Here is a 24,163-nt window from a genome sequence, read left to right on the forward strand (position 1 = left end):
GCAAATTTTCTAACCTTTTTTTCTTATTTTTTGTGGGTCTGCTCTATAACAGATGAATAGTAAGCATGCTTTTTTTTATAAATATCTTCAGAAATCATAACAATAGCTTTGATAAAATGCACGATACGTTCAAGCTTTACTGTTCCTTTATAACAATATGCCTCATGCCTCAATTAGTATCCTGGATCCGGTTTCTTTTTTTTTCTTTGTTCTACCTCATGCTCAGAGCCAAAGCAAACACTGACACATACTTTCAGATTCCTGTATAAATATAAAGCAAGAAGAAAAAATAAATAAAACACAAGCTCTTTTAGTAAAAACTATTATTTAATCATAGTAATTCTATTTATTCATTTTAATTGGTGAATCTGAGCAAATTCCAGAATGACACTAATTAATTATCACAAATTAATATTCCTACTTTAAAATGTATAGACCAAAGGAAAGTTTAGCTGTACTCTAGTGTACCCTACTGGCTAGTCATTAATGCACACTCCCATGTTGCCTTCAGCCTGTCAGGCACTGGTATTGGCAGAGTTGCATTCTCTAAATCGTTCTGGAATAACTTTGTTCAAGAATTCTGGATAGTCTCATCTTGAGAAGGCTTAAAGCTATTGCTCTGGACCTGAGGAAGTTATTAGGCAGATTATAGAGGCAAGCCAAATGAATGAGTTGCATTGTGTGGAAAAGCATGGTGCTTTGCTTCTCATTTTTTATACTTTGTATACTTTATACTTTGGATCATAAAGGAGCACTCCTACAGCAACTATAAGTAAAGTGCTTGTGTACACTGCATTGTCTCACTGGCTTTGCCACAACTGCAGACATTTTGCCTGTGTAATGTTTAAGGAACATTTTTAACATCATCATAAGTGTCTCCATTTAACCTCAGTTAGAGGACCATATGAGACTTTGCAACTGTGCTACTTGGGCTATGCTATATCGGAATTGCTTTAAGAGAGAGGTTATGTTCCAATGTTTCGAATTATCACACCAGATCAGTAGATAAAAAGGACAGCTGTTGTGTCAGACAGTTCTTCTGTCACCAAGGATGACGCTAGGCATTTTACAGTAACAATTTAGTTGTTAAAGGGATAATATACAGTACAATAGCAAAATAAATACATTTAATTTGTGCTGAAAATGCATTCTACCTATGATTTTTTTAAAAAAATCATATTTTCTTCTTTTCTATTTTCTTATCATTTTGTTTTAACCTTAATCACATGAGTTGGTTTAAATAGTAAATATATATGAATATAATATATATAATATAATTATTGTTATATATTTATGAATATATTTTAAAAACTGATTAACTTTGTATATACAACCCACTCCCTTTAAATAAAAATAGCGAGCTTTGTATAAACAACCCACTTTCTTTGTTGTGTGTTTCTGACTTGCAGATAGGAGGAGTTCATTTTGTGATGGGTTTATCTGTGATCTAATTAACTGTGATCTACAGATCTCCTCTGCATACAATTACTTGTCAGAACCAAGAAGCTTAAAAATGAAAGCAGTTTCTCTGTTTTTCCTGTTTTGCTTAAGATTCCAACAAATACCACAGTTTTTTCTTAATTAAAACAATGGTAAAAAAGTATGTTCAGCACAAAAATGATTCACTGAATATATGATGGACAAGAGGGTATTCTGCCCCATTAAAATATATTTTACATCTCAACAAAGTCATTTTGTAAAGGCCTCATTTGCTTATTTTTAGTAAAGTCTGTGTAACTTTCAGACTTTTTTGTATCTATTTGACTCTACATAAAACAATGTATATTTTTACAAAAATCAGGTCTATTGCAAGAACACAAAAAATATGGTCCAGTGATTCCTCTCTGTGTATGTTATATGTTAATGTTTCTCCCTTACAGTCAGAGTACCACTATGAATATACAGAGTGTGACCGCTCAGGAACAAGGTGGCGGGTGGCAGTTCCTCATACCCCAGGACTCTGCACTGGGCTCCCAGATCCAATCAAGGGCACAGAGTGCTGTAAGTATGTAGGAGAGGATGGTAATTTTGGGGAGGTAGGTGGTCAATAATGGTCTGCTTTGAATTTAAATACAAATTTAAAATAATATACATGGCAAACAGCCATGCAGATTGAGAGAAGCATACTGTAAGCAGTATAAATAAATGCAGAAGGTTAAATACTGTATAGCAGTGCTGTCCAACTGGCAGGCCACATCCTCACATCTGACCAAAGATCCCCCTTGTGTGGTCCTCCACAGCCTGCAGTGACTCCTTACCCTTTGTAAGATTCAACAGGTATCAGTAGTGAGATTAACTGACATTGTCTATATTGTTTACACCTCAAATTCAAACAGTGAACTCCTGCATTCTTCACACTTTTAATACTCTCTGCATCGTTCACACCTGTTATACCTCTATTGTTCACAACCCTAAAGCCCTGTACTGTTCACACCTCAGACTGAAAGTGCCCATATTGTTCACCTATTCATACCTCATACAAACTGCTGGAGGGGCACCAGAAGTGTCACTGTATGCAGCACAATATGAACTTTCATCTTAGAGGTCCTGATAGGTTTCCCGGTCTCTTGATGTATTTTGCCTTCTACAGGCTCCCTGTGTGTGCCATACTCTGCCTGCCCTATGCTCCTTGTGTGCCATACTCTGCCTGCCCTATGCTCTATATTAGCAAGCTAATATAGTAATATTGGGAAGAGTATGATAGATTGAAAGGTTAAGAAGGTAAAGTTAAGAGCCATCAAAGTACTGGGTCACGAATTAGGTTAATGCTTTTATGAGGTACAAACCAAAAGGTGATAACTGAGTTAATAAAGAATTGATGAAAATGTTTTGTATTATTCAATAAGTAGTTATATGACCATATAAAGGCATGAAATCACAGGCAAAGTGCCATATACAGACAATAGAAGTCATGGAATTCTGAGGTGATATCTGGGGAGGCAAGGTCATACAGGTGGTGACAATGCAAGAAGATTTATAGTAATTGCATGCACTATAAAGTACTGCATGCAGTCATCATCCATCTGATTGATGCCTAGTATTGGCTGCATTTCTGCACAACAATGTGAAAAATCGTCGTATGCATTTTTGTTCCAAGATAGATATGCTTTCTTTGATCTTGCAGTCTGAATACACCTTTATTAACTCTGTAAACAAATCCGTGTATGTTGAATTTATGTTAAGTAAGTCTACAGTAGGCAAAATAAAATATTTTCTACAGATGCTCTAACAACAACATACCTCTAACAACATAGTCAACATATTTTGATTACTTTTTTAATGAATAAAACTCAGGTCTTCCCATGTGATTTTTAAAAAAATTTAGTTAAAAGATTTTACCATCTGTGGTCCAATTTTCCTCTATTTGACATGTTTTGGGTCTCGAAAAACTTTGCACCACATTGGGCCCATGGACTTTCAGCTGGACATTCCTGTGAAAAAGGAAGCTTCAAAAGAATCAACCCCAACAATTTTTATCAAAACCGAAGCCAAGCTGAATGTGGTTCAAGTGAAATGCTGATACCACTTTAACTTACTAAAATTAAAATTTTCTAGCAAATTTATCACCAACTGTTAAAGACACTACATTGGTAAAGAGGTTGTTCAATTTACACACATTTTTTTCGGTTCAGTTGTTTTCAATTGCTTTTTTATTTTTTACTGTTTTTCCAAAACTGAAATTTTAAGTTTGATTTTCTATCTTTGATGTTTCAGTCTGGCAGCTCAGTAATCCACGTGCAGATTCTGAATTATTACAATTTGCTAAAACAGTTAGATAACATTTCTCAGTAGCATCCGTGGGGTGTTAGCAACTATTGTATACCCCTTCTCAAAATTTAAAATTAGATTTGTCAAATAGCACATAGGATATACAACAGCAATATTAACACAATATACTGTTCTCTCTATGCCCTAGCATTCTCCTGCAGTGCAGGACAGTTTCTTGATATGGAGGAGCAAAAATGTATGCCATGTGGAGAAGGCACCTACTCTCTTGGGACTGGTGTGCGTTTTGATGAATGGGAAGAGCTTCCACACGGCTTCTCTTCAGTGTCCAGCAATCAGTACACAGCAGAGGATGGTATCAACATGAACTGTAGCATGTGAGCAATACCTTTTGATATAATTACATTTGGTGTTACATATTGCCTTTGCCATTGTGAGTTGGATAGGGCTGTCTACCATTAAATGTATCTGTTTTATCTCTAGTTTCCTGGTTAAAAAAAAAAATCAAATTTTCATACCCATTCTGCCCTATTGGTGCAATATTTTTACTATTTATTGCTATGTATACATAGGTAGACTCAATATTTACCGCTATTCATGTCATCCATTATGTCTCCTGCTAAGGTCACAGTGGGAACCACATGGTGAATATGTTGCCTCAAACACAGATGAATGTTCATCCACTCTGATGTATTCTATCAACCTGAAGCAGGAGGGATTTGTTGCCTTTGAATACTTATACCCAGACAGTAACATTGGCTTTGAGTTCTTTGTGAGTATCACTTGCTTTTCTAAAACTACCTTTGCAGAATGCTATGACCAATTCAACCTCTGCTTATATAATGTAGTAACAGTATACTGTAGGTAAGCAAATCTTATGAGATGTGACCACATTATTTTGCTTACAGTTTGCCTTGATCAAAAATGATGTTCCCTTGTTAGAGCTTTGTAGAAGTGTTTTCTTTACCCAAAGTATTGCAGCATTGTTGGTAAAGATAATAAATACAGGTAACTTTCCCGTTGATTAGAGGGCCTAACATTTTAAAGTGACCTTTAGTATTGTATCTGTAGGTTCAAAATGATCAGTGCCAACCAAGAGAAGAAGATTCCAGATGGATGAGAACTACAGAACAAGGATGGAGTTCTCAACAAGTGAGTAATAATGATAATTTACTGTTTTTCTACTCTATTGAAAATGAATAAAAGCTAGGTAGGATGATAAATCATGATGAAACATTTTATAACTATTTTAATTGGGTAAAGTAAATGTAATCAAGAAACTTATAACCGTTCGGGCTTTGTTCAACTTTCCCGGGTCCTGTCTTCACTCATAATGGGTTGAATATACAGTAGGTTTCCATTTATTATGCTTCAAGATCAATTCACCTCCTTTAACTTAAGCTCACATCACTGATAGCCGTCTAGTTTTAGTCAACAAGGAAGTGATGCCCTCTCAAACAGTATTATCAAATATACAGTGTGTATATCTATATATATAATACACAAGAGCCATGAATATCCTGTAAATGATATCCTTATAAACGGTGACTAGTGATATCATCAGTTATAAACGGTGAGTAGTGATGTAATTTTTGTCACATGACGCCTAAAACTTGTGTATTATAATAAATAAAGTACCCCTTATTGGAAAATATGAGGATATTAGAAGTATCCTCGGAATTCCATGACCTGTATAAATTTATATGGTCATGGAACTCCTCAGTGACTTAGAATATCCTTGTATTTTACAATAGGGGGTACTTTATTCACTATATATATATATATATATATATATATATATATATATATATATATATATATACAGTGAATAAAGTACTCCCTATTGTAAAATAGGGGGTACTTTAAAATAGGGGGTATACTTTATTCACTATGTGTATATATATATATATATATATATATATATATATATATATATATATACAGTGAATAAAGTACCCCCTATTGTAGGATATAAGGATATATAGATATATATATATATATATGGTATACTTTATTCACTATGTGTATATATATATATATATATATATATATATATATATATATATATATATATATATATATATATATATATATATATATATATATATATATATATATACACACAGTGAATAAAGTACCCCCTATTGTAGGATATAAGGATATATATATATATATATTTATTAGGTTAAACAGACAGGAGGGATCGGTCCATTCCAGGGTAGCATATAATATCCATTGGTCCCAAATCTTTTGAAACTGTATTTGCCTGTTAGGACACTTGGGGAGTTATTTTTGAAAGTCCGAATTTATCTTAATGTTTTCTGAAAAAAACTCCAACCAAATCTGCAAGGGTTTTTTGGGCTTATTTATTAATACACTTTCCCGAAAATTTTGTTTGTGGCAAAAAATCTGAAAAAATCTGAAAAAATCGTGAAAAGTCAGATTTTCACGATTTTTCATCCCATTTTCACCAATTATTTTGGATTTTTTTTACCCAAAATCTTCTGGGTATTGCCAAAAACCCAGCCCACATCAAAAAATCATTCGGACTTCTCCCATTGACTTATATGCTAGGTCTGAGATGCCGGATTTTCAGATTCTGATCCTTGGGGTTTAATAAATTCCAAAAATTTTTGGATTTTTTCAAAAGTACGCTTTTATAAAAGAAATCACAAATTTTTCATGATTTTTGCATTCAGAGTTTAGTAAATTACCCCCTAAATGTGTCCTAAAGTTTCATTCACCAGAATCCAGTTAATTTTATACTTTAAGTATATAACTTTGAATGAGAAGACTTCTTCTTTGTCTATATTTGGGATTTTATTACCGATCAAAGCTTGGTCCAGTGATCAAGACTGATGAGTAAAAATATAATTGTGTTAATACTTGGTACAAATCTTTGGACCCTTGGGCATTGCCAGAATGTATAAAAAAGTTGTACTCTCTGCTCCAAAGCCACTAAAACATAGTTGATTATACCCGCTGTTTATTTTACGTAGACTCACCAGTGCCATGTACAAGTGTAGAAGAACTTTGTACCAGGAGTCAATTAAAGATGTGATAGACTGAGCTAATAGCTATATGGTCCAAAATTGATTGCCAGTCTTGCTCATCCAAAAGGTGTCCAAGATCCCTTTACCAGGCCCTAACATATAGAAGGGACAATGGGCACTACACCTCTAATATGATTTAATATAACAGAGACAGAACAGCCTTGGAGTAGGAATAAATACTACAGATTGCTTACAGATATGAGAATTTTGGCATATTAGGGAATATTTGATATTTTGAACTGGTAGACTTGCATAAAACTAAACGTTTCTGATGGAGCAGCAGAAAAGCATTGTCCCATTTTAATGGACTTGTAAGGCCATATGGGTGTTTTTTTTTTTTTTTTTGAAAATCACACTATTGGTACACTCTAACAAGGCCTGGGGCATTATGGGCTACCTTTCTTAGTACAGTCCCAAATACTTAAAGCATGTTCCAGAGTGGAGTGCACAAATCTTTTTAAATATTTGCAGGGGTACCATGAATATGTGATATATAATTCATAAAGAAAATAAAATACATCCTCTGCACTCATATTAATATATCAAAGGAAATTTAAGATATGTGACATAGTCAATGAGATGGAAAAATGGCTGCACTATCTTTATAATAGCACTTCACCTTCATTTATATTGTATAACCTGTTGTGAAATTAACTATCTATAAACCTGTAAATTGGTGTAAATTCCATTTTTTAAATGCATAATTTTCCTATGTCTCTGAAAGCTACTACAGAGGTGATAATTTGCTCCTATTTAAAACCCAACATGCTGTAAACTAAACAATTGTCTTATTTATAATCCATCATCGCACCTCAGTGAAGAGACATTTTTTTGAAGTATATTTGGATATGGTTGAATTTATCGAGTTATAAAGTGTGCTTTTATTAAGACAGGAAGTCAGAAAGAAAGTCATTTTTCAGAATTTTGGACACTTAATGGCCCTTCATTCAATTTGAGGAGAAAAACTTTTCTCCTGATTGAATTCCAGATTTTCCTATATACTTCAGACTTGTGTTTGCTTTGAAGTAGGCAAGTGGCCACTAATGCATTTACAGGGTGATATGCTTACCTCTGTACTATATTTTCTGACTCATTTCATTAAGTTAAAGTATAAGTGCAGTACTCTCTGTCACATTTAAGCATGGACTTGACTGTAATGTCTTTGCATTTTCTGAATATCTCTGCAGGTAAAGTTGACAAAAGGCAATAATGTTCTTTACTGGAGAACGACAGCTTTCTACTTGGGAGGTGTTGTTCCTAAACCTGTGCTATTGAGGACTATACAGATTACAGGTATATTAATATACACAGAAAAAGCAAATTTTTAGAATGGAATTTAATGTCTTATTGTTTTTAGAAGCAAACATATTGCTGGCAGTCTTGACAAATTAATTTGATTAATGCATCAGGGCCTATACTTAGAATACATCTCTGTCTGTATGTATTTGTAAATAAATACTTGTAATAATATTCAGTGATCTGTTGGACTACTCAGTAAAAGATTACATAAAACATAAAAATAATGTGTACTAGACTATGGAGATTTTATGGCTTGTTTACAAAACATGTCATCCGTTAAACTCCCTGGTTGCTAAGGTATTTTGGTCCCTAGCAAGAGATAGCCGCTGAAATTCCAAACTGGAATGCTGATTAAAAAAAAAATATTTAAAAAAACCCACAATTAATAAAAATTAAGACCAATTGTAAACTGTCTAACAATGACACTCTCTATATCATGCTAAAAGTTAACTCAAGGGTGAACAACTACACAGTGATGCTGGATCTATGCTTAACAATTTTGCACACTGCAACTGCACATTACAAGAGCTCTTTTAACTTTTGGTGTTGTGAATTATATTATCTTTCTGGTAATGCCTCTTTTTTTATCACAGGTGCTGCTTATACCTCAGAATGTTTCCCCTGTAAGCCAGGCACATTTGCCTCTACCAATGGAACATCAACCTGCCAAGTATGCCCAAAAGACACATTCTCTAACCGAGGAGCTTCTTCCTGCATCTCATGTGACCCTGATAAATATTCAGGTAAATTCACACATCTTGCTTTATTTTAGACTTATGCATTTCAGAACTGGCTGCAAGGCACAAACTTTTATGTGACATAGTTTAATCCTTTATTCTGTAGTATTTTATTTTTGTTTTTTAATATGGTAACAATCATTCCAGAATGTAAATGTTGTGAAAATATTGTGACAGTGGCTTTTGTGTATGGTGCAGTATAGTTATTACACATGTAGCACTGAATAATAGTATTAAAAGATCACTGCACAATGCCACATGAAGAGGCTCTGGGATATGTATGTAGGGAAAAAGCAGGGGTTCAGCCCTGCAACAGCTCCATTTCTAATCAAAGCCTTATTTCATGCGAGGAGGCTTATTACCTTTAAATGGAAAGTAGCAGAGGCTTCGTTAGTTAAGCAATAGGTTAAACAAATGAATGCATTGTACACTAAAGAAAAAATAGTAGCCTGTAGAAAGGGATAAAGCAAAAAACATGCACTGAGCTGGTCGCCATGGACCGTTAGGTACCCCACTTCATCACTTTGGAAAACAGCTGAGAAATCAGAAGCACTCTCTCTGTAGAAATGAACCAAGGGTAACAGCAATGTAATGGACTGTTAATGTTGATTGTACTTTAACTGTACTTCTATTTGACACACCTCATTATAAACTTGTGATTGCATTCATTAACAAAGGATACCTACTTGGTTGATAAGTATAGATTTAGCTGTTATTACCCCTTATTTGATGAAGAAGAAATTGGCAGTAACTGATTTTGGGCATGGTTGTTTGAATGTGAATGGAAATTAAATCAGTAGAAATAATAGTTCTGAAGCATGTTGCATCTGCCATTTTGTTAACTTGAGTGACACTCCCTCTTTTTAGATTCTGGTTCTTCTTCGTGTAGCCCTCGCCCTCCATGTACAGACAAAGATTATTTCTACACACATACTACTTGTGATGCCAATGGGGAGGCAAGTAACATTTTGTACTTATAAAGACTCTTAGGGGCAGAATTACTAAGCTTGAGTGAATAATTCGAATGAAAAAAAATTCGAATTTCAAAGTATTTTTTTGGGTACTTCGACCATCGAATTGGTCAAATTCGATCGAAAAAGTAAAAATCGTTTTACTATTCGACCATTCGATAATCAAAGTACTGTCTCTTTAAAAAATACTTCGACTTCATACTTCACCACTTTAAACCTACCGAGGTGCAATGTTAGCCTATGAAGACCTTCCCCAGCACGATTTTATCGTTCGATCAAACGATTTTTATTCAATCGTTCGATCGAAGCTTTGCGCTAAAATCCTTCAAATTCGGAATTCGAAGGATTTTATCGCAAAGCTTCGAATTCAAGGGTTAAAAAACCCTCGAAATTCGACCCTTGATAAATCTGCCCCTTAGTGAGTGTTGTTCTGCTATATCAATAAGCCACATTTGTATTTATCTCACTCTTAGACCCAACTGATGTATAAATGGATTGAGCCCAAGATGTGTAGCGAGAGTGTGACAAACTCTGTGTCACTGCCAACCTCAGTTGTTAAGAAGAATTGCCCTCCATGTAACCCAGGCTTCTACCAGACAAACTCCAGTTCCTGTGAACCATGCCCTCAAGATTCATTCTCAAATGGCACCAGTGAGTTCTGATATGCAGACATAATGACTTTCCTATTTAAAGCAGCAAAAATGTCAGTCTGCATATGACTTCTTTCCCTTTTTAATGTAGAAATAAACTCTGCGTCCAGTCATAGAATACATCATTTACATTATTGAATCATCACATATGATAAATATGGCTTATAGGTTAATAGGTGTGCATCATCATAAATTCTCCGCAGACAGGTTTTACAACTGAGGGATGTTAAAATGAGTATAAATATACAAAGCATTGTGGATTTCTGTAAACACAATGGCTTACTTTCTTAATTCTCTTTCCTATGTAAACTTCCTGCAGCCTGCATTAGTTGCCCAGTTGGCACAGAAGCTGTTTTAGGCTTTGAGTACAAGTGGTGGAATGTTCTCCCAAGCAACATGAAGCGCACAGTGATGAGTGGCATCAATTATGAGTACCAGGGTGCATCAGGTAAATAATTACACTTTTTCCACTGTATGAATGTTGCAAAAGTACTATGATTCGTTATGGCGTCATGTGCGTCAAAGAGAAACCGATAGTGCCACTGCATGACTCTACCCCTTTAAATTAATGGCATTATTTGCCAACTTGCCAACTGTGTGCACAGAAAGGCTATAGGGAGCCTGCTTTGGTGCAAGTGATAGTTACAGAATGCTCCCTGCACTGTGAGTCAGGTTTGTACCATAAAGAGATACAGGATTATCATCAGACTAAATGTACCATTGGAGCCTTATAGATATAGGAATGTTTAATAAAATAGAACCGTTTTGAGGGGAAAAGGTTGAATTTAAAAGTTGAGAAAGTTATCCAAATAGCAAATAGAAGCTTGCAAATAGCTTGCAAATAGAAGTGTCCTACCTTTCTTCCATAAAACATCAGTTCAGTAATGCTTTATGGCTTGAAGAATCAGTATTTTCCATAGGCCTTATAAACAAACACAAAAGCAAATACAAACAGCATTTTTGGTCTCAAATAGCCATGTTTTTGCCCATAGTGCAGGTTTTCCCCGCCAGCACCCTAGCAGGTGAGGGGTGCATGTTAAGTGGCATCTATCACAACTGAAGCATGGCGTGCCATTACAGGTGCACATGAGTGCCTGCTTTTAGTGTACCCTATCTCTTAGTGGTGATGGTTAATTTCCAACGTGCCATGCATCAGTAACAGCATCAGTATCCATTTTTTCCAGTGAACCCTGGAATTACAAACAGGCCCACATGGGCAATTCATAAATAGGCTAGTGTATGAATATCAATTTTCCTTTGTGCAGACTCTTCTCCATTTGACTGCAGGAAAATATGAAAAAACTCAGCATTCCTGGATGGATTGAAAGTATAGTAAAAGGTGGCAAACAAAATGAAAAAAAAAAAAACAACAAAAAGAGTTGTGTAGCAACTCTAAAGGTGAATGGTTGTGGTGCAGGATAATGTTTTAAACATTTTTGTAGGGGAGCAAAAAAATCGCCAATGCAGGCATTAAAGAAAGCCTTTGGATCTGTTCTTGTTTAACTTTGTTGTACTTTTTACTGCTAAAGTACAGTGTTTTATTTATAATTTACTAATAACAGATACAACTAACATCTAAGGGGGTATATTTATCAAAGAGTGAAGTTAGAGATCCCCACAGTCCTTTAAAGTGAAATTCGGCACTCTCCATTCATTTCTATGGAATTTTTAAAAGAGTATTTATCAATGGGTGAAAGTTCTTACTTTGATAAAAACGCCTTTCAAAATCCCATACAAATGAATGAAGAGTGGTACTTCACTCTTTGATAAATATACCCCTAAGACACTTATGTGATATACAGTAAAGGAGCAAGTGATGGCACTTTGCCACTTTGGCTACTTTTTCTGGTCAATATGGCAGGTTAAATATACTGTATAAACACTGGTTACTTTTTTAACACAAGGTGGGACATTCACTAAGATGCGTAGTTGCTCCAGCGTTCACTTCCCCGCACTTTGCCAGGCGTATTTTCGACAGTGCTGCGCAAATTCACTAAAATCTGAAGTTGCGCTCAGGGGAAGTGTAAGGTTGCGAAGTTGCGATGGCGTTAATTCGCTTAATGCTTAATTTGCATACGGCGCCAAATTGAAGTTACAATGGAGGTATATGGGAAACCTTCAAAACAGCAAATAAATTTTTTATTTTGCCCTACACATGTGCCCACTGTATAGTTAAGGTGCCATGAGTTAGGAAATGTAGGGGGGAAGGAGGGTAGCCCCAAAAAAAATTTCGATCTTTTTCAGCCTATCACCCATAAAAAAAGAAAAAACGGCAGCGTTTTTTGGGGCTTAGAATTTTTTTTAACTTTTTTGGAAGCAATCCCTATCTACTGCACTTCGCCTGGTCTGAGGTGGCAAAGGAAGTCTGGCGTAAAAGGTAGCGTTCAGAATAATGCGCACTTTAGTGAATTTGCGTAGTTACGTCCGTTGCGCAAATTCACCAGGCGTAAGGGTGCGAAGTAACACTAGCGAATTTACACCAGCGTCCGTTAGTGAATCTGCAAATTAAAGAAAATGCGATACGCTAGCGAATTAACGCTAGCGTTAGGCGCTTCGTCCTTTAGTGAATTTGCCCCGAGTTACCATGAACATGCCCTCACCTTTAAATTTCTTCTGTGAGAAATCTCAAAAGGTCAAAGCTGTTTTTTCCCCCCTTGAAGCTAACAGCTCTTTTTTTTCTCAGGATGGGAGGTAGCTGGTGATTATATTTATACATCTGCAGGATCTTCAGACAATGATTATATGATGCTCACCATGAATATTCCCAGTTTCAGGTAATAAGGCAAGGGGTCAACAATCGGCATAGACACAAAACTGATGGCAAATATAATGACATTCATTCTCTTTCATATTTCTCTTGCAGCCACCCACGATCTGTTGCACAAGATGCAGAAAATAAAGAGGTTTCCCACATTACATTCATATTTGATATGAAATGTTCTGTGAACTGCCAGCTCTACTTTATGATGGTAGGCCATACACTGAAGCAGACTGAGAAAAAAAACCTCAGTAAATAAATGTGCTTCCAGCCAGTTGTTTTTACCCATTCCTAACAAAACTGTATGCTATGTGGATGAAAATGATTTCATTTTATTTCAGTTGATAATTTTCTTCAGTGAAGATTAGCATATGTTGGTCCAATGTGCAAAGGGAACACTTTGGTTATAGTTTGGTCAATGACAGGTATAAAGTACAGGGCTCCTTTGCACAAAACACCTTCCATCCGAGTCACATTTATAAATGTGTTCTTTATTACCCCTATTCCAGTTAGCATTGAATTGTTGTGAGTGAGTTCTTGATGCCAGCTTCTCTGTAGGTTGTAGAAGGCCTAATTTGACACTGAAACTATGGCTGAAATGAAGTGCATTGAGGAATGTTATTCCTGTGTTTCCTTTGTTTTGTTTACCTAATAGGTCAGTATTTTGATTCCAGTAGTTTTCTCTATTTATCCTTTGCCAGATGCCTTTATTAAGGGGTGAAAATGTGTATGATGCCGACCATATTATTCTAAGACAATTTGCAATTAGTCTTAATTTGTTATTTGTTTTGCAGCCCCCAGGCTTAGAATTTCATCTGCTATCTGGTTGCTAAGGCTTACATTCCCCTTTGCAACCAGACAGAGGTCTGGAAGCCAGAATATAAAAAGAATAGTAAAGGGCCTGAAAAGAAAGATAAGAAAAAAATAAATACCAATAAAAGTGAACACTTGAATACAGTAAAAGCTTCTGCGGGATCATTAAACATGTATCATCAATTTGGATTTAACCTTAGGCTGTGAATTCAGAGCTGAACTCAGTTATAAAGAACTGGGTAGGTAGTCAGGAGAAGCAATCATATACCTATCGTATACAAAAGAATACCAACACTACCTTCACCTGGGCGTTCCAACGAACCAGTGTCAGAGAAATGGTGAGTAGGAACCACTTTACTGTTCTGTAGCATTTTCACAGTCCAAGTCTGAAATAATTCTGTTTTGGTTCTCAAATGTATCAGTATACTGTATATGTACATGTATATCTGTTGAAGTGCTCTATATGTGATATTCCCATGCTTCATGATACTTTCACTAGTTCAGAATAAAGTTGTTGCAGTTGTCTTTATGTTATACCACTTTCTCTATTTGCAGGGTCGCAAGTACACAGAAGATATGGCTAAGATTTATTCTATTGATATTACTAATACAAATGATGGTGTAGCATCATGGTGCCAGCCCTGTGCCCTAGGCACAGACTCTCTTTGTATATCTTGCCCTCCGGGGCATTACATTGACAAGAAGACAAGTAGTTGTACCCCTTGCCCATCAAATACAATACTAAACACACGCCAGCCCTATGGAGTGGAAGCCTGTGTGCCATGTGGCCCAGGGACACAAAGCAATGATGTAAGTAAATATCATGACTATTGGACAATAAAAGATTTGACCTGATACAAAAAAGCATATTGAGAAAACAAGAACAATGTAAAAGACACATGTAGAGCCACATTTATCAAGGGAAGAATTTCAAATTCATGTGAGTTGTAAACTCCCTTAAATTCAAATACATTCGAAATTTTACTGGGGGGTTATTTAATAAAAAATAGAATATCTAAAACTCGAACGAATTTTACTGACCCGAAAACTCGACCCAACTTAATTCGAGTTTTTTTCTCAGAAAAAACTTGAATGTCAGGAAGACTACAACCATCTCCAAATTGGTCACTGGACCTCTCCCATTGACTTATACAGTAATTCGGCAGGTTTTAGGCGAATAGTCTAATTCGAATTCTTAAAGGGCCAGAGTCTGCTAAATCTCAAAAATCTAATTTGAATTTTTAAAAAAACTCGAATTGAGTTTGGATAATTCCCTAGTCGAATTTGACAGTTTTGACCATAAACTTTCAATTCAACCCTTAATAAATCTGCCCCTTAATGTGTAACGGTTAAGTATAATAAAAAAATAAATCTCAATACATAGATATCTAGCATTCAGAGAACACCACCTTACTAATAATTTGCATTTAAATGTGACATATGGCTATACAGATGTTGAAAGTACTGTATTCACACTTCATCAGCATAAATGTTTTAACAGCATTTAGTTTTATGGCATATAGGTGATTGCCGCTGTTCTGTGCCAGAGGGAAGTAGTGATCAAAACATCTGTGTGGCAAAGATCTAAATGCTTTTAAAACATATTTGCTGATTAAGGGTAGACGTGAACATTTCTAAATGGAGACTGGTCTAGGGTGTGACACAAAGACAGGGTTCAAACTTTCCTGTCTGGCAGACATTAAAGTGATAGTGACACTAAAAAACGACTTTTTAAAATATGAATGAACATTAAAAGTTACCTATAGGTCATGTTGACAAAATTATAATTAACATGCAAACCAATATTATGATAGATGTAAAAAAGGTATAATTTCTGGTGTCAGCATCACTTTAAAATTTTGAGTGGGTGTCCACATCACCACTCTGTGTGCCCTTAATCTAAAGCTGGCCATAGACATGAAGATTCTAGTCTCAGATCGTACAAATGATCGTATGGCACATTCTTCCAACCTGCAACTAACCATTCAGATTAAATACAGTAATAGAAGAACAAATCAGACGATGTTCTGGCCATGACATTAATCGTACGAAAATTATGTGTATCATACGAAAATTATTGTGTATTCTGAAACAGCCACACCACTTTGTTTCAGAGAAGCCTGTATTTCTGTAGAAGTTGCTTGTAGGTTTTTCTTTTCATCCTGACAAGTTTTCCTGGCAGTTGTTTCTTGGTTTCTTGGTTTGCATGACCTGGGCTTGGTATTAATAGAATGCCTACTTTTCCACTTTATGATCGGGCATTTTCAGATCTTAAGGTATCGTTTTATATCCTTCTCCTTATTTATAAAGTTGAAGTATTTTTTGCTTGCAGATCTTTTGACAGTTCTTTTGCTTTCCCCATGCTTCTGCCACCAGCAAAATTAGTGTAACCCTTAAGGCCTCAAGCACACAGGTAGATTCGGGAAGATTTAGTTGCCTGGCGACTAATCGCCTCTTCTGCGGGGCGACAATCTCCCCGAACGGCCTTCGCTGTGTCTGCCGCCTGCTATAATGACAAAACTCTAGCGCCATTGCACTTGCGGTGCTTCGATGTTCGAAGTCGTCTGATGTTTCCTCGTTAGGCAAATTCGGGCGACTTTGGAAATCGAAATGCTCGAAGAGGCGATTAGTCGCCAGGCAACTAAATCTCCCTGGATCTGCCCGTGTGCTAGCTCCCTACATTCAAAAAAACTCAAAACAAAATAAAAGAATTGTGTATTGCAGAATCAATCATATTTTCCAAAAATGTCATTTCTCAAATTCTGCCAGGGGTATAAAACTAATTACCACAATTGTGCATGTCATAGCTTATAGTATTTCTCAACTAATTTTGAATATTCCGTATTTCCCAGGCACACTCAGCATGTTTTAGTGATTGTTTACTGACTGTACCAGTAGGAAAGGGGCAGCTGAAATATAATTTTTCTACTCTTCCTAATGTGACATCATTCTCCGGACAACCCAGCTTTACCACCAAGGGCAAGAAATACAATCATCAATTCAGCATCAGTCTTTGTGGAAACCAGGTCTGTAATTGGCATAATTATTTAACTGTTTGGCCAGAAGACTTAATGGCCCTATTGTGTGTAATTTAGTCAAATTTGCAACATATAAGAAGTTTGTGCAGTATTCTTTCCAAACAGACTGAAGAACACTTTTCAAGGAGGGCATCAGCCCTGTAGCATCAGCTTCTATGATTGGTGAACATCATTTTCTAGTCTACTTGATTTGCAACAAGCCCTTAGCTTAGTTTATCAGCACCTTTCCAGAGTATGCATCACTGACACTAAAACTAAAATGGTTTTAATGTTATTTATATTGGCATTTAACTATGTTCCTCTTTTGTACCTTATACAGAAGAAGCATTCCAAAGAGACATGCTATAACGGAATACCAGTGAATAACTCTGGTACACTTAACTAACAAAGCACCCTATTGGCCATAAGTCCAGTGTGCCTAATATGTTGTGACTTGAGGGTCCACAGTCCCATGGCATGTTGGTAAAAATAAGCAGCAGTGTAAATCTTCATTTCTATATGCTGCATTACACTGTCTTACATGCAAAATTGTTGTTTCCTCCTGTTAGGGAAAGAGGCTAGCATCTTGTGTGGATAATGTGTTGGGTGGCAGAGGATCAGAGACAGAATCATGGATCTCTGTGGCTTCCTACATTTGCCAGTCCGTTATCGTACAATCAGATGCATCAGGCCACACAATATCATCTCAGCCAGTCAGCATTGCTGATCATCTACTTGGTAAAATTTAAATTTATAAATTCTTATATAATTATCAGTGCATTAAGTGGGGAGACAAAAAGAGAAATTATATTTTATGTATTTCTTTTTTGTTTCTTTCAGGTGTGACAACTGCAATAACTCTTGGTAATATTTCTGCACACTTATTTCCTGGAGAGAACGCAGGGATACAAGACATTATTTTCTACTTTAGGTACAGTACAGCTATTAGTGCTATCATTTCATAATATTTTAGCTCATTAAAATCGATAGACCCAGTGTATGCCACCATGCCCTACACACTCTCTTCCTGTTCTTCATCAATACTTCAATGTACTATCTTTTTCTTTACCTCCTCCCATTCTGGAACCTGAGATGTTTAGATTTTTTTTTCTGACCCAAATTTCATACTTTTTAGGACTGTGGGCCCTGCTCATTTATAAGTAATTCCAAGGATTGGTTGCCATACTTCCCAAGAACACATGTATATAGCCAAAGCAACAGCATGATAGACATCTAAAGGAAAACTATAGCTCAACAAAGATTTAGTCTTGGCACACTAATCCTTAGGGTTCATTTATGGCCTCAGCTGCAAATACAGTTGTGTAGTCACTGTGCAGATTGATGCCTTTCATTAAAGGTTCTTGAATTTAAACACACTTCCCACACTTGCAAGTATTTTAAAAAATGTTTTTTTGTGCTGAAATAAAATCACGGGAAAATGCTCAAAATCTTCCTGTGTGCCATTGAACTAAATAAATGAAAAGACAGTATGAAAAAATCAGCTAATAGTGTGTTTCAAGGGACCAGATACAACTAGAGAGATATTGCTTCTACCCAGAACTCGGTTTATGTACCTTGCTTTGCAACTATTTTTATTGTAGTGAGAAGATTCTTGGTTATCCATACTAAACACAGCATAGGGACATACTGTATTTTGTTTCGTCCCACCCTTAAATGTATGTGTGAGCTTAAAGACAAAATTGCATTAGCAAGAAAATTGCATCGCAGCATCTTGTAAAGGAAAAGAGTGCTTACCTCTCCTTTAATTTGTGTAACCTTGTAGGTCCAATGATGTCACTGATTCTTGCCGTTCTGGCCGTGCCACAACTGTTCGTCTTCGTTGTAATCCACAACTGAGTGCTTTGGACAAATTGTCCCCTCCTAGGTAAGAATTGTCCTCTACTGACACTGATATAGTGAAAATATTAAAGTTTAACACCTACTCATTTGGTAGTGCCTTTGGGGCATACTGGTGCTCTGCACCTTTGCAGCGGATTAGGGGCCCAGTAGGTCCAGGAAGTGTTTATGTGCTGGTGTATTTCTGACATTGGAGAAATATCTGTCCCCCAATCCCCCTGCCTGCTGGACCTGCTGTTATTGACATTAATATTATTAGTGTCATCATCACATATTTATAAATTATTGCACCAACATATTCCACTGTGCTTGGATGTATAGATGTTTATATTTAAAATGCAGAAAGCATACATCTGATAACTGATACAAGAGGTAGAAACTGTCCTAGTCAACAGAGCTTACAATGAGATAGTTTATGAGCCACAAAGTGTTACATCAGGAGTCAGAAGCATGAAAGTGGCATAGAGCTTTGCATTTCTTTAGCAATGTTTACCCATAGCTAGCATAGCAAGAAATGCTGAGCTAACTTAGCAAGGAATACTGAGCTAGCTAAGGGTAAGTGTCACTAAAATAATGTGTTTTAAGTGATTGTTTAAATGCAGGGAGAAAATCAGATGATTGTGGAGTGGGTTTCAGAGAATGATGTGCAAGTTATGGGGCAGTAGGCTGTATGCCTATGTGCCATCCCCACCCCCCACTCCAGAATAGAGTGCCACAAAATTAACAGAGCATTCCTGTCTCATAGCACCACCAGGGTTGTCATAATCAACCATGGGGCCCTACATGTCTGCCTGGCTAGACCCACAGCACACCCAACCCTGCTCCAAAGACACCTGTTTCAAAAAGTTTGAGAAAAACATATAAAATCTCCCTCTTAGAAAACCTATTTGCTTTTTATCTGCAGTCTGCCAGTATCAGGCCATGCCATGTCATTTTTATACTCCCTGGCCTAGCCATGTGTGCCCACATGCCCTTGCGCTACAGAATTGAGCAAAAAGACCTGCAATGATAAAATCAGCACTGTCTGTGTTTGGCAGGGCTGTATTCATGAGAGGAGACCAGGGCAGAGGGCCATGCCTGTATTAACTGCCTGCCCTATGGCAGACGGTAATGACAGGGCTGTCTTGCTTTTGTCTCTGTATCTTGTGCTGGATTTTTAATTAGATATGTGGTGCAGAGTGCAACTATACCCTGGCGATTTTACACCCTTTAGTGCTCAGGAGCATTAGTAAGTGACATCTAATTTTTGATGAACAATATAGTTATAAAATTTGTAAAATTCACACCTCCCAACTGTCCTGTTTTTCACTAGACAGTCGCAATTTTGACAGCTCAGCTTGCAGTCCCGGATTATTACTGAAATGTCCTGAGTTTCTCTTTGACCTCTGGCACTGAACAGCCAGAAAAAGTTACAATCTTTCTGAAATGTAACTAAATAAGAGGCTTTTGGCAGAAAGCCCAGAATACTTGACACATGCACTTAGATACATTTGTAACAATTTAATTTACTATAAGCAAAGATACAATTGTAACAATTTAAGATAAGCAGTTTTCTTGGGGGAACTGAGACTTGCAGTTTAAGGGCAGTGGCTGACAGGGAAATTTGTCATCCATGAAAAAAATTCACAACTGAGGACAACAAATGTCCAGAAAATGCCTCTCCCATTGAAATATTTAAAATCACTGGTGGTAAAACCATCACATCTCTTTGTTCTGCCAAAGTCGCCTGAAGTTGCCTTGGGAGGAAGCTTTGGGTGACTTTTACCAACAACTATTCCAGTTATTTCCAGTGCAGAGGCATTTTGGGAGATTTGTTACCCGCAGTCGTGCATAAATAATTACAGATGACATATCTCCCCGTTGGCCACTGCCCTAAAGGTCAATTCACCTTCATTAGCAAAACTGTAATGACACATACAACTTGACCCTCAAACCCCCAGAAATGTTTCAGACTTTCCATAACCTGCCAAATTTGTCAAAAATGTAAAATGGATGTGGTATTGAGGAAGTGTGGCCATAAAATGAGCGTGTCAAAACTATTTTTGTCCCTCTTTCTATTTTTGAAATGTTGGGAGATATTAAAATCAACTAAAATAAAATCTGTCTATGCAATTTAAAGGGCAACTATCATGCAAGCATTGCTTTACCCACCAGAGGATCTGGCTAGAGAATGTATGCCAGTATGCATAGTCATACCTGTACATGTCTGTCACATGCATGTAGGGCAGTGCTAAAATTGAGGAGGAATGTAGAGGGATGCTATCCCTTCACTACTTTATTTCTGTGAAATAGTATCCCCTCAGAGGTGGATGCAAGAGTTTTGAATACCAGAACTTTTTATTGTAATACCGGAGGTTTGTTTTGTTCCTCCACACATATGCATGCAAATAAAATGGAGGGGTTAGAAAAGCATGTTAGAAGATAAAAGGAGAGAAACAATTGGTGGGAGAGAAGTACAAAAGAGATGGATAAATTGTATAGAGATGAAGAAGGTGGAGGTATCAAAAAGGGTTATAGAGAACAGAAGAAGAAAATCAGAAACAAAAAGGGAAAATAAAAATATTCAATGGTAGCAGACTGAGAGTATGCTGGGGTTGTGCTGTGTTACAACACACAATAGGGTGCTGTATTTTCAGAAGATGAATTGGACACCAAGTCATATGCACATTTTGCATTTTGGGTCCCTACAGGCCAGATACTTAGGTAAATCTTTAAATACTGGGCATTAAATTGTTTATAAGAAGGTAATATGAAAATAGAAATAGCAAAATGGCTTTGCTTTACAGTGGGTGAAACCAGATAATGTTTGTGGGTGGGGCTTATTATAACATTGGGTGTGACTTATAATTGCGGCAGGGGCTTATTTTTAGCACACTGTACTACATGTGGAATACATAACATCCCTCCACTTTTTCCACCCCCAATTTAAACATGGTGGGAGTGTAACACCGGCTGACTGTGTCCACTCTTGATCCTTCCTCACACTCATATTTAGTAAGCAAACCAGGGCAGTCTCTCATTATGTTCATGCATCTACATCAACATGGCCTCCCACACTTGGAGATCTTGTGGATCATTGACCCTAGCAACCAAAAAAACTAGCTCTTGGTGGCTATAATTATACTGTCAATTATTTGTATTTTTACTCTTATCATATTGAGATTTCCAATCTTTCCTGTCATAAACCACAGCCAAGTTGAATAACTCAGACCCTACAGCCAGATAGCTGCTGTCAATTCAAATTCAAGAGCTGTTGGATAAATAATTCCAAAGCCACAAAAAAAATTAAGATCAGTAATAAATTGCCATATACTGGTATGTAAATAAGATCAAATAACTTAGTTTCTACATATAATTTTTAAGTTAATATTCTGGTATTTTAATATAAAAATGTATGGTAATTTTGACTGTCTCTTCTAACAGTAATTGTCCAGAAGGAACTTGTGATGGGTGTACATTTCATTTTCTGTGGGAAACAAAGGCGGCATGCCCCCTTTGTAGTGAACAGGACTATCATATCATCACTGGTGAATGCCAGCATGGTCTTCAGGTAATAAGAGTTATATCTTAGTTCATCGCTTTGTGTGCTACTGCAGAAAATAAAGACTTCTAAAAAGGAATGCCACAGATATTAGAGTAGTGCTTTGCAACTTTTTATATGTAGGCTACTGATTATAAGACACACCTAAGTATTAGACCTGTTATTCAGAATGCTATGCCATATCTTCATATTTAGTCTACTAAAACATAATTTAAACATGAATTAAACCCAATAGACAGGTTTTGCTTCCAATAAGGATTAATTATATCTTAGCTGGGATCAAGTACAAGGTACTGTTTTATTGTTACAGAGAAAAAGGAAATTAAGAGCTTTAATTATTTGGTTAAAATGGAGTCTATGGGATATGGCTTTCCCATGATTTGGAACAGGTTTCTCAATAACGTATCCCATACCTGTAGTACAAGTTCGAGGGATCATTATGATAAATGGTAATGTCATCCGATGAAAAATTAACTTTTGAGCAGGTCACAGGGGTGCATTTTACTTCTGTGGTTGCATATAGACCACTAGTTAGTGCTGTAATAATGTGTAGTTTAGGTGAGGGTTCACAACTCTTTACAAATCTGGTCTAGAAAAAAAAAACATTTTGGATGTTCTAAATGAATATACTTTATAAAACACATGACCAACAAGCACTACATATGCTGTGTTAATTTATCATTTCAGAGGACTTCCCCAATGTGGAGAGAACCACGCATGTGTGTTGGTGGTGTAGATCTACCAAGTCCAACTGTCAGTATCTGTAAGACTGCAGACTTTTGGCTTAAAGTGGGTGTGTCCGGTGGTATCTGCACTGCTTTGCTGCTTACTGTGCTTACTGGCTACTTTTGGAGGAAAAATCAAAGGTAAGTGGAAATGTTCTCCTTTAGCTACATAGAAAGCTCTTTTATGTAAGGTTAATGTATGCTCTGCAACTTTATGATAAGAACAGTATTCTTAAGGGGAAATGTAATAAAGTTGTAAACAGAAAAAATATTGCTATGAAATATTGTACACAATTACACATAGTGCATTTTAATGCTTAATGAGAACTAAACCCTAAAAATGCCAGAAATGCCATATTTTATATAGTGAACTAATTGAACCAGACTAGAGGTTTAGTACGGTAACTCTATGGTACTAATGATCCAGTTTGTCACAGGAGTTTCCCATCTTGAGCTTTTTGTTAGGAGTGACATGCACAGGCTCATTTATAAACACTGGGCAAATCTGTACATGGGCAGTGACCCATAGCAACCAATCAAATGCTTGCTTTCACTGTTCAACCTGCAGCTACCTGTAAAAAGTCAGTCACTGATTGGTTACTATGGGTTACTGCCCAGGTGCAAATTTGCCCAGTGTTTATTAATGAGCCTGGATAGTCGTGCTTTGAGCACCTGTTGAAAAGCTAAGCTTAGTGGTAGTTGTAAATCATAAAATTAGGTTTGCCAGCCATATAAGCGGATGCTACAGGGCTGATTTTTACATTCTGGTGCTAATTGTGCTGATTTCTGAGCTGCCATATACCAGTAAATTGAATTATGAACTAATCAGCCTCATATTGTGATTTTATACATATATACAGTATATTGTGCAGTGATCCCTAAGCTAAGTAACTGACAGCAGCATAGAGCATGTGCAATTAGCATAAATTAAGTTGGGGAGCTATAGGGACATCTTTGGCAGCACATACATTTACTGCTGAAGGGCTGTGGCTTCCTTTGGCTGGTATAGAAGCCCA

The 24,163-nt window shown here is 36.5% G+C and overlaps 1 protein-coding gene across 1 annotated transcript in view; it reads left to right on the top strand.

Annotated features, from left to right (window-relative positions):
- The window catches only part of elapor1.L (endosome-lysosome associated apoptosis and autophagy regulator 1 L homeolog), a 47,365-nt gene that overhangs the window by 19,085 nt on the left and 4,117 nt on the right, over positions 1-24,163 (top strand). Inside the window, exons 2-20 of the mRNA XM_018246475.2 lie at positions 1,881-2,001; positions 3,917-4,103; positions 4,351-4,498; positions 4,798-4,878; positions 7,967-8,072; positions 8,672-8,821; positions 9,683-9,771; positions 10,260-10,437; positions 10,756-10,884; positions 13,120-13,210; positions 13,300-13,405; positions 14,208-14,345; positions 14,563-14,817; positions 16,860-17,033; positions 17,594-17,762; positions 17,865-17,955; positions 18,808-18,909; positions 22,305-22,431; positions 23,110-23,288. Coding sequence (XP_018101964.1) covers positions 1,881-2,001; positions 3,917-4,103; positions 4,351-4,498; positions 4,798-4,878; positions 7,967-8,072; positions 8,672-8,821; positions 9,683-9,771; positions 10,260-10,437; positions 10,756-10,884; positions 13,120-13,210; positions 13,300-13,405; positions 14,208-14,345; positions 14,563-14,817; positions 16,860-17,033; positions 17,594-17,762; positions 17,865-17,955; positions 18,808-18,909; positions 22,305-22,431; positions 23,110-23,288 — 2,621 coding nt within the window. The remainder of the gene's footprint in view (positions 1-1,880; positions 2,002-3,916; positions 4,104-4,350; positions 4,499-4,797; positions 4,879-7,966; positions 8,073-8,671; positions 8,822-9,682; positions 9,772-10,259; positions 10,438-10,755; positions 10,885-13,119; positions 13,211-13,299; positions 13,406-14,207; positions 14,346-14,562; positions 14,818-16,859; positions 17,034-17,593; positions 17,763-17,864; positions 17,956-18,807; positions 18,910-22,304; positions 22,432-23,109; positions 23,289-24,163) is intronic.

The sequence above is a fragment of the Xenopus laevis genome, chromosome 2L, assembly GCF_017654675.1.
Source record: "Xenopus laevis strain J_2021 chromosome 2L, Xenopus_laevis_v10.1, whole genome shotgun sequence".
Taxonomy (NCBI): Eukaryota; Metazoa; Chordata; class Amphibia; order Anura; family Pipidae; genus Xenopus; species Xenopus laevis.